Here is a 16,040-nt window from a genome sequence, read left to right as displayed (position 1 = left end):
GGCCCAGCCGCTCCGCGGCATGTGGGATCTTCCCAGACCAGGGCACGAACCCGTGTCCCCTGCATCGGCAGGCGGACTCTCAACCACTGCGCCACCAGGGAAGCCCACTCTGAATTTATTGAATGAAGTAACTTGTTCTGTTGTAGACTAAAGTCAGAGCAAAGAACTAGAGTGAAGGGTAGGACTTGGATAGCAGAGAGGTACAGATGGAAATGAGTGGGTAATGGAGTTATGTGCACCAGGCACAGATTGCTGATTTTTAAAGAACCGGGATGTAAATAATTATTATTTAAAAAAAGAATTTAAAATTTATTTGATTACTGGAATGGTACTTTACAGTCTTGTAGTGCTTTTCAAGACCCATTATAAAGGGACTTGCCTGGTGGTGCAGTGGTTGAGCATCCGCCTGCCAATGCAGGGGACATGGGTTCGATCCCTAGTCCGGGAAGATCCCACCTGCCACAGAGCAACCAAGCCCGTGTGCTACAACTACTGAAACCCACGCACCTAGAGCCCGTGCTCTGCAACAAGAGTAGCCACCACAATGAGAAGCCCGTGCACCACAACGAGGAGTAGTCCCCACTCGCCGCAACTAAAGAAAGCCCACACATAGCAACAAAGACCCAAAGCAGCAAAAAATAAATAAAATTAAAAAAAAAGAGAGACCCATTATGAAAATTATTGTCCACACGAAAAGAGAGCCGTTTGGTTCATTTTAGTTTTCTGCTTGTTGGCTTATTGGGATCCTGCTTTTTGGGCTTTCCAATCCTTTTTTCCCCCTGCCTCATGGTTGTAGTATTCCCTGAAGTAAACAGGATTCCCTTTGAAAGGGATCTTGATTTAGTGGGAAGAGCACCGTATTTGGATCAGAAGACACGTTCAGGTACCAAGATCAGCCCTGCCAAATTCACAGGATTGTTTTGAAGATCAAATGAGGTAAAATCTTGGTGAAGGTGCTTTAAGAACCCTAACACTATACAAGTGTGAGGAATGGTTATTAATCCCTGATGTTTACAGAGCTAGAGGGTGTAGGCCTTGGAAGAACCCTTAGTGAGCATCTAGTCTATGGGAAAGGCAGTGTGGTATGGGGGAAAGAACAGTTTTTGATATTACACTGACTCAGGTTAGAAATCTAGCCAGGCATTTTGCTACCTTTTGCCTTGAGGGAGATATCTGAGCCTCTGTTTTTATCTAACATATGGGGATCATAGCATCTACCACCCAGGGTTGTTCTGAGGATTAAATAAAATAATGTATATAAACTGTATAGTACATAGTAGGTGCTTAATAAATATCAAAATCCCTTCCCTTGATGAGTAGTGTTGGTGTTCCCCTCTCAGATCGGGGGTCCCTTCCTCTTCTCTTAAGCATAACTTCTTGCATTGGTATTCTGGAGATTGATCCCTTCTGGAAGAGCAGGAATAAGAAAGGAACACTTGTGTACTCTTGGTTTTTGTTGGTCTAATTGGTTGGACCTTCTTGCCCAGGGTGCCCAAGCAGTAGGCACAGTTGCCCCAACCGACCTTGGGAATCTGGCATTACAGAAAGAGCCTGGAGACGCTGCTGCATTATCTGACCAGCGTCCATGCATGGGTAAGGCTTTGTCAGGAAGAATGGCTGCCCAAGGACCCCACAGTGTACTCTCTACCTGAGCACGCGTAGGGTCCTGCCAAGACCTCCTGAGCGCCTGGCTTGCTCCCCACTTAAAGGTTATTGGAGAGTAAAGTCTGGATCAGCTCATTCAGACACAAACCACAGGTGAGATAGGCCTTGGCCACCTTCCAAAAGGACAGGACTTCTGTGCTGCAGGCCTACCACACACCTCTGTTGCCTTTACTCCAGTTGGCCCCCTCCTATTCCAGCCACAGAAGTACTCCTCCCTTGTTGACACTTGCCAAACAATCCCTGCTGTTCTAGAAATCTGATCACTGATAACTCACTCCCGTAAGACCTACTATCCTTTTTTCTTTCCAACTGTTACAATTTGTCCCCCCCATGTTGTTAATCCTACCAACTCATCACATCGTTCCGTCTAGTACTTCTTTTTTTTTTTAAAGCCCTTCACAACATCTATTTTTTTAAAAAATATTTATTTATTTGGTTGCACGGGGTCTTAGTTGCAGCAGGCGGGCTCCTTAGTTGTGGCATGAGAACTCTTAGTTATGGCATGCACGTGGGGATCTAGCTCCCTGACCAGGGATTGAACCCACGCCCCCCGCATTGGGAGCACAGAGTCTTATCCACTGCACCACCAGGGAAGTCCCCTCAATCTAGTACTTCTGTGGACTACAGGGCCCAGAAACCACAGATCTCCCCAAGCAGTGTGTTCTGACAGTAAGAGCTAGAAAGACACGGGGGTGAGTCTCAGCTCTCCATTTTGTGTTTGGACAAGTTACTTAATCTTCCCAGTGTTTCCAAGTCTGTAAGATGTTTAGTAAGACTGACCTCAAGGGTTGTAGTACCAATAATATGAGATAATGTGGGCAAAGCACACAGCCCAGAGCCTGATAGTAGGAGTTCAGCAAATTGTGATCTGACCCCCTCCCCGTTCCCCAGGGTGTGCTGGAATTCACCCGCTGTGCTTTTTACTTTAAATCCTTTTTGGAACAGGCTCTACAATAAACTAGCAAAACAATGAAGTACAGACCTCCTTTTCTCTGTCCTTTCCCCCTTTCTTCTTTCTTCCTCTGCCTTTTCTATGTGGTCCTTTTCTTCCCTTTCTGTTCTTTATTTCATGTGTGTATGTGTCTGTTATTTCTTTTCTGCTTCTCCTACCATACCTTAGCCAGGGTCAGGGAGCAATTAACCAAATATTTTCACTGTGAGAATCAAGTCAGAAAATAAAAGGAGTCAAAAGAGAAAAGTATTCTAGAATGGAGCCAAGTTTCTCACTTCACGCACCCAGCATTAGAAAACACATTATCGGTATACATCTAAACCATTGTGGGCTAGGTGAAATTTAGGGGGAAGACTCCCTAACCTGTCTTTAGTATGGCTAGACCACCCTTTTCTCCCTTCACATCTTACTGATTTGTTTGCAGTGATGGACTTCAAGGCCAAAAGAGAACTGTGTCAGGCAGGCCCTTTTGGGTTCCCAGGAGCAGAGGGGGGTGAAGCAGTGGGAGGAGAGGCCATAAGGATGGTAGAAAGAGAAATGAACTGTGAGAGGATTTGGAGCTCCTTGGGCTGGAGACCTCGACCAAATCATTCTCCTTTCTGCTTCCTTATTTCTCTCTTTATGAAATGAATAATTCTCACTTACCTGTCTTGTAAGGTGGTTAGGAGGATCAAATATGAAAGTGCTTATGAAATGTGAAATAGATAAACGGCTGCTTAGATGAAACATCATAATTTACATTTATTCAACTACAGAGCGCCTATTTCACGACATCCATTGCTAGGCACTGGAAAAACATAAAGATAAGAAAGGGTCTTTCTAAGAAACTCAAAAGCTAGAGAGTATTTTTAGGATGATGGGTACAATGGGGTCTTTAGACAGTGGACCTGAAGACTTAAGAACTAGAATTGGCCTAAAGATAGGTATGATCAAGCTACTAAAGTGCAGAGGGATAATAAGTCTCAAGATACCTTCTCCCAGTAGGTGTGCCCCAAACTTTCTATGGTGTGTGTCACCAAGGTGAGGGCTGAAGCAGTTCAAATGCTCCATGAGCAGGAGGAAGCGATGGGACGACGTGGAGGGTCCCCACAGAGAATGGAGCCTCATCAGCATTGGAAACCACAGGAAACCAGGTCAATGCGTGGGGCCCACTCCCTCAGCTCCAGGGCTCAGCTGTGAGACCTGGGACTTCCTGAGCAGACTGTACTGATGAGTGGATCCTTGAAGCTGGAGGCCCTTTGGCAGAAGTGCTGGAAGTGGTCAACGGGTAGAGAAAGCTGGACCCTAGTCCTGAAAGTCAGCCAGGTGGGAGCCAGGATGCACAGGGGGACGTGAGGTTTACGTGCATCCTATAGTGCTTTTTTGTCCTGCCCAGCTCTAAGTGGTGCATCAGTCACCTCGGTCTCCAGCACCCAGTGCAGAGAAGTGCTTGATGGCTCTGTCAGTCTTCTAAGTGAGAGGATGAAGCACGTGTCCAGGGGAGATTCAAGGCCAGGAGCATGCTAAGGGGCGGGTCTGATCTGCAGGGTGTTGCAGGAGTAGGAGGAGTTACGAAGTGGGTGCAGCCACCATCCATCCCCCTGACCCTGTGCCGGCCTCTTGCCTGTTATTTCTCTGCCAGAGCAGGAGCCCCTTTGCCCTCCAGGTAGGGGAGTAGGGTTTTCAGTCCCTCCACTTGGAGGAGAAGGAATGTGGCCTGGCCGGCTGGTTGGGCTTGAGGAGGAGCTTTGGGGCAGGGCGGGGCAGGGGCAGGCTGAGGCGAGGGCTCCTGCTGGCACTGCACTCCCTGCTGCTGCACGGCAAGGCCCTGCCACCCACCTTCAGGAGGTGCAGCCATGTTCTGGATACCCTGACCCCTCGGAAGCCCATGGGGAGCCCCGGACTGGCAGCCCTGCTCCTGCCTCTCGTCCAGCTCCTCCTTGGCCTGTCTGCCTCTGCTGGTATTGGCTGCCCCTCCCTTCCCAGCTGGAGCACCCTCTGTCTGCTGGCCTCCCACATGGTAAGGTGTGCCTGCTGCTGCTGGGTGGGGACACCTGGCTGGCACAGGCTGGTAAAGCTCCCCACTCTCCGCCTGTCCTTTCCTGCTACCCAAGTCCCTGAGCTCTGATGGCAGCCTCTGTGTTCTCTACACCGTCTTGAAGGGATAGTCAAGGTGCTGGTGCACTGAGGGCCTGGGCAGGGTGGAGCTGGGAAGAAAAGAGCCAGAGTGGATGGGCTATTGGCTTTTGCGGACCTCGAAATTAGGTGATGTGACGCAAAGACCCCAGGGAGAATGCTCCTCGTGGGAATACCTACTAATTATACTTCTGTCCTTTCTTTTCCCTACTGGGCCCTGTGCCTTCAGGATGACAGTTTCACTGGTGAGTCTCATTCCCTGCCCTCCTCGTCTTCCCCATTCTTCCATGCTAATTTTTGGTTCTCAACCTGGGAAGTAGCATAGTATCAAAGACAAAACACAAGGTGAGCCTGGATTTGCGTTGTAATTCTGCCACATACTCCATGCATGGCTTCAGGCAGTGCACAGTTTCTGAGGGGTATAGCAGCACAGTAGAAATGATTATACAATGAAAACAGTTGTCCCTGAGCTGTGGGGAGGGTTAAATGAGAGCCAGGTACATCTCCAGGCACTCTCCCTTAATTGGTCCCTCATCAGTCAGTAATACAACAATGATCCTTCCTGTTGTATGGTACATTTTGTTATACTTTGTAAGGCATTTTCCCATGCATTATGTTACTTGATCTTGACAGCAGCTCCACTTTATGAATGATGAAGCTGAGACTTAGAGGAGTCTGTAACTTGCCCCAGGTCAGTCGGCCAGGATGTAAGTGGCAGAGCTCAGCCCCAAGTCCAACTTTTCTGAGGCGGGAGGGAACTCCTGGGACCTTACCATTTGATTTCCTTCTCATCTTTCACAGGAAGGTCTGCCCAGATTCCTCGCCATACCCTATCGGCCTTTCCCCCCTCCCCACAGCCTTGGTGTGCTTGGCTCTGCCACTGTCCCTGCTGTTGGTGCCTGCATCTGGTGTCAGATCCTTCGGGTATGAGAAACAGTCCTTTGGGCCATTCTTAGTGGAGATTGGAATTGGAGGAATTTGGGGGGGGCCCTAGGCTGACGCTAGTAAAACTTATCCTACTAGAAGAGATGTTTGTCCTGTTGTCAACCTCAGCAGAGAATTAGGCCCTCCTAAAATAGCACACACCATGATTGATATTCGTGAGTTCAGTTGTATCGTTTTGTGAAGGTGTTTCTCCTTTCAGCTGGTACCAATTCTTGGGATTAAAATGTTTTAGTTCTATGAGTTTACTATTTTTACCTTCTATCTGTAAAGTAAGATCTGTCTTATTCAACTCTACATTTTCATTGCCTAGCTCAGTGCCTGGGGCATACTAAATGCCCACACACTGCTTAAGAATTGACAGGTTTTTTTTTTTTTTTTTTTTTTTTGGCTGTACGTGGGCCTCCCACTGCTGTGGCCTCTCCCCTTGCGGAGCACAGGCTCCGGACGCGCAGGCTCAGCGGCCATGGCTCACGGGCTCAGCCGCTCCACAGCATGTGGGATCTTCCCGAACCGGGGCACGAACCCGTGTGCCCTGCATCGGCAGGCGGACTCTCAACCACTGCGCCACCAGGGAAGCCCAAGAATTGACAGGTTTTAATTGTTCACTGTTATAAATAATTCTACCATGAACATCTTTGTATATACATAGTTTTTCTCTACTTAAGAAGAGAAAAAGCTTTTTTGATTGTATCATAACTTAGGACTAAAGAAGTTTGCAATCATTACCCTCCCTGATCTAAAATGATTGACTGTCCAACACTGGGTCACATCTCCAGGTAGGGGAGGGGCCGTGAGGGGCTGGATAGTAAATGTGTCATTCCCTGTGCAGGTCTTCAGTGGGGCTGGCTCCACCTCCTGGTGCAGAAATCCAAAAAGTCTTACAAGTTCCGGTTCTGTAGGAGGCACACGATGCCAGCATCTGCTCAGGTACTCTCCCTGCCAGTTCCAGCCCTGCCCTGTACCCCACAACCCTTCTCTTTCTGGCTTCTCATTCTGTTCTCCAGCCATAAAAGAGAGATGGAAAGAGTGGAGCTTAAGAAGACTATTCTGTCCATTACACAGTTAGGGACACTGAGCCTTAAAGGTTGAGCAGCTCGCCTGTGGTGCCCTGGATTCCAGAGACAGGAATAGAAGCCAGAGTTCCTGATTCCTGGCCTGAGGCCAGCCCAGCCTTGCTCTCTGCCTGCAGAGGAAGCTGCTAAGTAGCCGTTGCCTGTCTGAGAAGGGCCATCACATCTCCGCCCCCTCCCCAGACACCTCCCACAAGGGGCTGCGTTCCAAAAGAACCCAACCTGCAGATCCAGAGAAAGGGGAAGTTCTCTCCAAACGTGGCTCACAAAGGCTTGGAGGTAGGCATGTCATGTGACTGGAGATGGTGGAGCCAAGTAGTGGTACCTCTGCTAAGGCCAAAAGACAAGGCCACCAAGTCCCCCTTCTCCCCAGGGCCTGAGTTCTCCTTTGACTTGCTGCCTGAGGCAAGGGTTATTCAAGTGACCGTTCCTCCAGGCCCTGAGGTCAGTGTACGTCTTTGCCACCAGTGGGCACTGGAGTGTGAGGAGCTGAGCCATCCCTTTGATGCCCAGGTATGGAGGGCCATCTGCCTGTAAAAGCCAAATCACACAGGGCTGGAGTGAAAGGACCTACCCATTATACAGACGGGGAGACTGAGTCCCAGAGAGAGGTGGTGATTGTCCAAGACTTCCTTACAAGTCTGAAGTGCCTAGCATGAAGACTTCTTTGGTCTAGGCAGAGAACGCAGGGGGCCTTGTCTCCTGGCAGGAGAGGAAGGAAAGGGCAGGCAGAGACCTGGGGCAGCCATGAATGCCTAGTAGAGAAATGGATATGGCACTCACCCCCAGTGAGAGGACCCTCAGTGAGATTCAGGTTGCATTAAGAGAACTTTTCAGTTCCCGCAAGAAGCTGTTCTCCTGAGAAAATAACAAAATGGTCACGTCTGTCTTGGTTCCCTTCCATCTCCCTCCCTTTTGTCACTGCTCCTCAGAGAATGAGATGTCCCCTATTCTTCCAGCCTAGGCCCTGACACTCCACCTCAACCTCCAGTTGTCACGGATGCCCTTGTATACAGTTGGTACCATTTGAAGGGACTGATGCTGTACCCGAGTCCCTCAGTTCTCCCCATTTAAAATGGCGATGACGCCTCCCAAGATTACCATGATGCTATAGCATTTAATTAATTGAGCTGGTGCTTCTAACACCTAGCACCCTCCCTGGCATATAGTAGGGGCTCAATAAATGTATATTCCTTTCCCCATCTCCTCCCCACCCACCTCATTCCATATATTGAGACACCTAGAGCAGATGGTCAGATTACAGGGCAGAGACCCCCTGAGAGGAAATTTCTCAGAGAAAGAAATGTCTCAGATAAGAGGGAAAGTAGGGTATGTGGCGACCAAGGTCCCAGTTTTCTCCTGCTGTTTTCCAGGATGCCTCTACTCTTTCTCAGGCCCTTCTTCTTCTCTTCCTTTGCTGCTTTGTCCACAGAAAGTTGTGTCTGGGGGCTGCACTGTAGACCTGCCTTATGAATTCCTTCTGCCCTGTCTGTGCATCGAGGTGAGCAGAGGAAAAGGTGTGGGTGGTCCATGGCTTCACTCCTAGGCCACCCAGATAGCACCATTGGTCAAGCATATCTCCACTAAGTCAGGTTTTAAAAGGGCTGGTGTTAACGAGATGCTGGGGAAGACTGGTGCCAGCCTGACAGTGAGCCACACACAGAGCCAGGGATGGAGGTGTCCTGCTGACCATGGCACATTCCTGGGGGTGAGTCCAACCTCAGCCCCACCCAAACTCAGCTTGCCTTTGTCGAGACCCGGCCTCAGCGCACAGAGGCAGAATAGACAGCTGCCTTCACTGGGTGTTCTGTCACAGCGGGGGCTCGGGGCCACTGCAAGGCTCCATATGGCCCCAGAAGTCTCATCCCCACTAGCCCTGCATGGAAGTCCTCCTCCTCTCCTTGTAAGACTGAGGTGCCTAGCATTAAGACTCCTTTGGACTAGACAGGAAAGGCAGGAGCCTTGTCACCCAGGAGGAGACAAAAGGGAGGGTGCAGGCAGAGACCTGGAGTGGGGAGCACCTGCCAGGGGGATAACATTGGGTGTTGGGCTTTCAGAGGGAGGGGCCCTATGGGGCACTCAGCGCCTTAGGAATCGCTGAGAGTGGAGGCCAGGGAAGGCAAAAGTTGAGGAATGTGGACCTCACGATTTGCCTCTTTGTGGGGATATGTTCTCCTCTCCGGGAGAATAGGACTCAGCCTCTCACTCACTGATCTTGCTCCTATAGTCTGGGGTTCGTGCCTGAGTGCCACGTGCCACCCACCGTTGCCCACCCCCACACTTCTTCCCCTCCTCGGTGCCCTGCCAGCTCAGGCAGCTTGCATCTGGGCAAGGTCAAGCCAGAATGAGTTTCAAGTCTAAGTGATGTAGGGAAAGCCATTCCTCTGACCCTTCTTCCCTGCTCCCCTGTCCCCACAGGTGTCCTACCTGCAAGAAGACACCGTGAGGCACAAAAAATGTCCCTTCCAGAGCTGGCCTGAAGCCTGTGAGTGCTGCTCATGTGACTCTTGTGCATGCACAGCTTCTCTCTGTCTCTCTCTCCCCCACAAACGTACGTGTACATGCACATACACGCACACGCACTTGCACACCCTCTACACCTGCGTTGGAGGAAGTCCCCAGAAGGCATGCAGGCACTTTCTCTGGAGTCAGTTGGGGGTAAGTCATAGGCTACCATGTCTAGCAATCAGACTGCTAATAAATCAGAGCATTGAACATTGTACTAGCACTGTTCAGAGATATCAGAAATATCCACCTCAGGAGGTAATGTCCTAAGAAGGTGGACCAGAGGACCTGGGCTCACATCCCAGCTCTGCCACTTATTCTTCTCTGAGCCTCAGTTTCCTCATCTATAAACTAATGATACTTGCCTTGCCTCACTTTCCAACTCCTTATGAGGCTGGAATTCGATATTATGTGCGAAAGTGGTTGGTGGCATCTATGCATACTGTTGAGCCCAAATTGCAGAGACAGGATTCTCAAACATGACAAACGAATAGCACAAAGCATCCTATGGTCCAGGGCAGGGTTGTAATCAAGGAATAGGCTGTAAGGCGTGAACTCGGGGGAGGGAGAAGCCCATGACGGCTGTCCGTGAGTAGAAAAGTTCTCCTAAAGGGAGTGACATCTGAGCTGGGCTCAGAAAATGCGCAGGATTTAGAAAGGAGAGGAGGGAGGGGAAAGCATTCCTGATTCTGAGAGGAACATAAGCAAAGATATGAAGATTTCGAGTTGGGGGAGCAGCAAGGAGTCGGCCAGAATGGAGGTGCAGGAAGGAGAGGAGACAGCTAAATAGAAGAGGCAAAAGGAGGGGCAGGAGGAGGCATGCTCGTTCATCAGTCACCTAGGCAGACCAGGGCTGTGCCAGGCTCCCTCACAAATATCATCTCCCGATGCCCTGGGGATGGGGCTCAGGCCTCCTGGGCCTCACTCTCTGCCCCTGCTGCCTGCCCAGATGGCTCAGACTTCTGGGAGTCGGTGAACTTTACTGACCACAGCCAGCACAGTCAGATGGTCATGGCCCTGACACTCCGCTGCCCACTGAAGCTGGACGCCTCCCTCTGCCAGAGGCGGGGCTGGCACACCCTCTGCGAAGACGTCCCCAATGCCACGGCTCGAGAGTCAGAGGGGGTGAGACAGCCTCCCTAGGACCTGGGTGGGCGGGGCTGGGGCCCAGGGCCCTGCTCCCTAACTCCCTTCTCCCACCACAGTGGTATGTCTTGGAGAAGGTGGACTTGCACCCCCAGCTCTGCTTCAAGGTACAAGCATGGGCAACACAGGAGGGAGAAGGGTGTGCGTGGTTCCTGGAGCTTGCTGACTTGCCATTCTTGGATTTCTCAGTTCTCTTTTGGAAACAGCAGCCACGTTGAATGCCCCCACCAGACATTCGGTGAGCCAATAAGTGACCCTGGCTGGGACCCCTTCCCACCATTTCACCCTCATGCAACTGTGGCAAAGCCAAACTCTATCCCTGCCCTGACTTCTCTGTTAACTGCAGCCCGGCTCCTCTCACCTCCCACAAACCATCATCTATTACATGATGCCCTTTCCTACCCCCTGGCAGCCCCATCCTGGAACGTGAGCATGGATACCCAGGCTCAGCAGCTGGTCCTTCACTTCTCCTCAAGGATGCCTGCCACCTTCAGTGCTGCCTGGAGCCACTCAGGCGTGGGGCAGGACAGCATGGTGCCCCCTGTGTACAGCGTCAGCCAGGTATGGCCTAACCAGGGCTTGGCCCCCACTAGAACCTGTTGATTAGAGCACAGCAGGTGGAGGCAAGCAAATCTCTTACAACATCTGGTTATTTATTTACTTGGCCAGCCTTTGTTCAGCTGCCTCCTCTGCCAGTCACTGGGGTCTTCGATGGAGCAGTTTCTTTTTTTTTTTTTTATAAATTTATTATTGTTATTTTTTGGCTGTGTTGGGTCTTCGTTGCTGTGCGCGGGTTTTCTCTAGTTGCGGCGAGTGGGCTCAGTAATTGTGGCTCACGGGCTTAGTTACTCTGCAGCATGTGGGATCTTACCGGACCAGAGCTCGAACCCGTGTTCCCTGCATTGGCAGGCGGATTCTTAACCACTGCGCCACCAGGGAAGTCCCTCTAATCCTTTTCGATTTTGAACCTACAGGGATAAACAGAGACAAGAGACTGGCCCTCCCACTCCCAGCTGTTCTCTGGCCCACTCGAACTCCCACCACATTTTATATTGATGCCCTCTCTTGAACCAGCTGTCCTCTACCACTGCTCTCCTGCCTTCCTCCACAAGGCTCCTGGCAGAAGTCCTCTATCTTTGGGAGGCAGAGCCCCAGGAAGCTGAAGTGCTCTTCGCAGAATACTGTAAACTACTGACAGATTTAACTCTATCATGTGAACTAAAAACAGTTTGACTAGCAGACTCTCTTCTGTGTATCTGACATAAAAACCACCATCAAATATATCCGCAAAACCACAGCACCAAGCTGACTAAGCATAGCTAGCTTGTTTCAGTTCTTTCTTACTTACATGCAGCTTGTTTATTTGTTTTGTATTCTGTGAGGGCTCCCAAGCCTACAGGTGGTAGGAACTGCTTAAGATTTAAGACGAAACCATGCTTAAGATTTACGACAAAGTCATGTGGGATAACTTAAAATTGAGAGATAAATCCACGGACTCATTTATTTTTGTAAGCTGAGAACGTCATTGAGTTAACTATGATTTGAGAGCCACTGCATCAGCACCTGCTCACAGCTGGCTGGAGAATGGGGTCTGGGGCAGGGCTGGGGTATGGGGTAGGTGGTGGAGGGTGTTCCCAAAGGGTGGAGACTGATCAACTCTCTAACCAGCACCCAGAGCACAGGGTGAAGCCACATCCTTGCCTGTAGGCAGATGGCAATCAGTTCAGCATGCATTTATTGAGTGCCTACTCTGTTCCCACTCTGTATTAGGCCCTGGGAGATACAAGAAAAGTATATAACACAGTCTGCCCCTAAGGAGTCCATAATGTAATAACAGCTACTACTACTAAATGAATACACATTGCACTGTGTATTTTTAAATATTTATTTATTTTGGCTGTGCAGTGTCTTAGTGCGGCACATGGGATCTTTTAGTTGCAGCATGCGGACTTCTTAGTTGCGGCCTGCGGACTCTTAGTTGCGGCATGCAGACTTTTAGTTGCCTGCATGCAGGATCTAGTTTCCTGACTAGGGATGGAACCCGGGCTCCCTGCATTGGGAGCGTGGAGTCTTACCCACTGGACCACCAGGGAAGTCCCTGTACTTTGTATTATAAAGGGGGTTCACCTGCATATTCCCATTCGATGCTTTCAGTAACCCAGTAAAACAAGGATTATTATCTATCATACACAAATGAAGAAACTGAGGCTCAAGGAGAAAGGAAGTCTATCTCCATGCAAAGATCCCACAGCTAGGAACCACGAAGGGAATAGTTAAGCCTGACTTTGTTAGCTGTGGTCTCCTGACTCTACAACTTAACGTTCTTTCCAATGGACAAGCTGCCCCTTCAGGTGCGCAGGACAGAGAAGGGAGGCAGCATATAATTAGCCTCCTGGTTTGTGAGCTGCTGGAGGACAGAGACAATGTCCATGCCCGCCTTGGCTCCTCAGGGGCTGGCACAGAGTAGGCACCCAGAGTATGTTGACAAGTGCCTGATTGCCTGATTAATGTTTATCTGTGCAGCAGTTCAGATCTGGGAACGATCAGCGGGATCTGGGAATGAAGCCTGGGAAGGCTTCTTGTCAGGGGTGGCACTTGGCCCTAAGCCTGGGTAGGGTTTGGGTAGGGGTGGTGGGTAGAAAGGAGGAACACAGCAATGGGCAAAGGCTCAGGGGCTGGACAGAGCCAGATCTGCCTCTATGGGGACAGTCATTCTGCTCTTTTTTCCCACAGACTCAGGGCTCAAGCTCAGTGACACTAGACCTCATCGTTCCCTTCCTGAGGCCAGGGGGCTGTGTCCTGGTAAGGAATCCTGCCCTCACTCTGCTGCATATACTCCCCTGTCATCTGTACCACAGGTGACACATGGGGCAAATCCAGTCCATAAAAATGTTTGATTTGGCCAGCACGGTGTTCATAATTGGAATTAGTTGCCACCACTTAAATATTGGGAGATGTCACATTTTAAAAAGTTGATTTCTGGCGTCTCTTGAAAAAAACCAGAAAACCTGGTGCTTTGTTTCCACATTCAGGCATGGTGATCATGGGCTGGAGCTCAGTGGTGTCTGATTACTTCAGTCAGGGCCTGTGCCTTCCGTGTCCTCATGGATGCTCTGGTTAACTTTGGGTTTACTTTCTTTCTTTTCTTTCTTTTTTTTTTTTTTTTTTTGATGTGGACCATTTTTAAAGTCTTTATTGAATTTGTTACAATATTGCTTCTGTTTTATGTTTTGGTTTTTTGGTCCTGAGGCATGTGGGATCTTAGCTCACTGACCAGGATTGAACCCGCACCCCCTGCATTGGAAGGCAAAGTCTTAACCACTGGACCGCCAGGGAAGTCCCTGGGTTTACTTTCTGAGTTTGCCACTCTTGACCTTGTTCTGTGCCCAGCTAGAGCTGGACCAGACACAAACCCTGTGCTGGAGGAATTCCCTATCCAGGGGGATTCCCCTTCACTATCCCCATGCCTTATTCAACTTCCCCTGGGAGGAGGGTTTACCCTGGCTTACAGGGATTGGGGGGCTCTGTGCCCTCAGGTGTGGAGGTCAGATGTCCAGTTTGCCTGGAAGCACCTCCTGTGTCCGGATGGTGAGTTCTTGGTTGGGGGGGGGTGGAGTGAGAGGGAGGTTGGGCACTGAGGAGCTGGGCTTGGCCTCACCCTGCTTGACTCAGTCTCTCATAGGCTCCTGGGGCTCTTGATCCTGGCACTGCTGGCCTTCACCACCCTACTGGGTGTTGTTCTGGTGCTCACCTGCCAGCGCCCACTGTCAGGTAAGCTCACTGGGGGTAACCTGGGTATTCAGACTTGCTTGGCTCCTAGACCAGTTGCCCCCATCCCTCCCCCGCCCAGGCTCCCTTCCGAAAGAGCCTTGTCCCTGCCGCTGCACCCCCCTCTCTGTTACCCAAGGCGGTGAGCCTCAGGCCCCCTAGTGGGCAGGAGTGGTTAAGGCAGGGCAAAGGTCCTTCTGCAGGTGGTTCACTGCACCAGTCTCTAGGCCAGACGCTAGTGGGGCAGAAATCCAGCCTGCGCTGCACCTGGCGCCCTAGCCCTCTCCTCTTCCTGGGCACCTTTATCTAATTAGCCCAAAGGTGCCCTATAGGCCTGTAGGCTAAAACTGCCTTGGGTACCCACCCCCAGCGCAGATGAAGAAAGGGGGGGGTGGAGTTAACCCTATCATGTAGCCCTGAGGCGTGGGAGGAAAGGGCTGGGCTGTCCCTTAGCCCGCCACCCTGTTCATCTGTTGCTCCCACCCCCAGGCCCAGGTCGAGCGCGGCCGGTGCTGCTCCTGCACGTGGCGGACTCCGAGGCGCAGCGGCGCCTGGTGGGAGCGCTGGCTGAACTGCTGCGGGCCGCGCTGGGCGGCGGGCGCGACGTGATCGTGGACCTGTGGGAGGGTACGCGGGTGGCGCGCGTGGGCCCGCTGCCTTGGCTCTGGGCGGCACGGGCGCGCGTGGCGCGGGAGCGGGGCACCGTGCTGCTGCTGTGGAGCTGCGCCAGCCCGAGCCCCGCCGGCGGCCCGGATGCCCGCGCCGCGCCCCTGCGCGCCCTGCTCCGCGCCGCCCCGCGCCCGCTGCCGCTGCTCGCTTACTTCAGTCGCCTCTGCGCCAAAGGTGACATTCCTCCGCCCCTGCGCGCCCTGCCCCGCTATCGCCTGCTGCAAGACATGCCGCGCCTGCTGCGGGCGCTGGACGCGCGGACTTCTACTCAAGCCACCAGCTGGGGCCGCCTTGCGGCCCGGCCGTGCCTGCGGGGTCGCGTGGAGCTGTGCCGCCAGCTGGAACGCGAGGCCGCCAAACTTGCCGATCAAGGCTGAGCAGAGCTCACTGCAGTCCGGATGTCTGTGGCCGCAGGCCTAGGGACACTGGCTGGAAGCCCCGAATGAGGCTTCTACCCTGGAATCGTTGGATGCCTCCTAGGGGCCACTGGCCACAAAGCCTTACGCTGCCTCCTACACTCACTGTCCCCGCCCTTCCCCACGTTCCCCCAGGGTCCAGTCTCTTACTTATGCTTATGCTTGAGGGTTCTCTCCCTCAGAACCCCCAGGGAGAGTCACTCTTTCCCGAGAACTCCTCTGACCTCAGTGCTGTTGTGAGTGGGGGATCGTCCCACTTCCTCTCTCTGAAATTCCGGAGAATAGGCTGCACGTGCTCCAGTCCAGGCCAGAGAGGTTGGGACAGGGGTTGGGGAGGCAGGAGACATGGCAGCTCTGAGTGGGAGGCGTCTGCAGAGGGGGTAGGGGGACAGAAAACCCCTTTGGGAGCCAGGGATCCCCCTTTTCCAGACCGGGGCCCTGCCCAGAGTGGGAGGAAGGGAGGGAGGGAGGGCTCTGGACCCAGGTAAGGAGGCTTTGGTCCTGGGTGATGGGGGCAAAGGTGGGACAGTGGAGATTGAGATAGAGAAAGTTGAATAAAGATGAACATGATGGATAAACAGAAACACAAGGTGCTTTTCCAGTGTGCCCAGGGTGCTGAGTTGTGGGAAGGGTCAGCAAGACCCTGCCTGGCGGTTGTTATGCATCATTTTCTGGGCCCAAATCCACATCCATGTCTGTCATATTCTCACAGGCAATGTCTCCCTGGAAATTTCCTTGATCCTCACTGTGATTCTTCAGAGAGAAGAGAGGAAAACACAGGTTCAGAAA

At 51.7% G+C, this 16,040-nt stretch overlaps 1 protein-coding gene across 1 annotated transcript; it reads left to right on the top strand.

Moving 5' to 3' along the window:
* The first annotated feature begins 4,380 nt into the window (after positions 1–4,380).
* On the top strand, positions 4,381–15,361 carry IL17RE (interleukin 17 receptor E). Its single transcript, XM_081245763.1, has 16 exons — positions 4,381–4,616; positions 4,962–4,977; positions 5,534–5,656; positions 6,507–6,604; positions 6,867–7,026; positions 7,121–7,260; positions 8,180–8,248; positions 9,166–9,232; positions 10,202–10,377; positions 10,458–10,505; positions 10,588–10,636; positions 10,811–10,959; positions 13,132–13,200; positions 13,935–13,986; positions 14,071–14,169; positions 14,656–15,361. Exons 1-16 carry the CDS (start codon positions 4,485–4,487, stop codon positions 15,210–15,212), a joined length of 2,004 nt encoding a protein of 667 aa, XP_081101889.1. The 5' UTR covers positions 4,381–4,484; the 3' UTR covers positions 15,213–15,361.
* Positions 15,362–16,040: the final 679 nt, after the last annotated feature.

The sequence above is a fragment of the Mesoplodon bidens genome, assembly GCF_964165515.1.
Source record: "Mesoplodon bidens genome assembly, chromosome: 10".
Taxonomy (NCBI): Eukaryota; Metazoa; Chordata; class Mammalia; order Artiodactyla; family Ziphiidae; genus Mesoplodon; species Mesoplodon bidens.
The sequence above is the reverse complement of the archived record's forward strand: the minus strand, read 5'-3'. Positions and strand labels throughout refer to the sequence as shown.

What these genes read in the sequence shown, in the direction of transcription:
- IL17RE (XM_081245763.1), top strand. Translation starts at nt 4,485, where the DNA reads ATGGGGAGCCCCGGACTGGCAGCCCTGCTCCTGCCTCTCGTCCAGCTC. An exon ending in CGATGCCAGCATCTGCTCAG is followed by an intron (nt 6,605 to 6,866) that starts GTACTCTCCCTG and finishes CTCTGCCTGCAG; the next exon opens with AGGAAGCTGCTAAGTAGCCG. An exon ending in GCCATCCCTTTGATGCCCAG is followed by an intron (nt 7,261 to 8,179) that starts GTATGGAGGGCC and finishes CTTTGTCCACAG; the next exon opens with AAAGTTGTGTCTGGGGGCTG.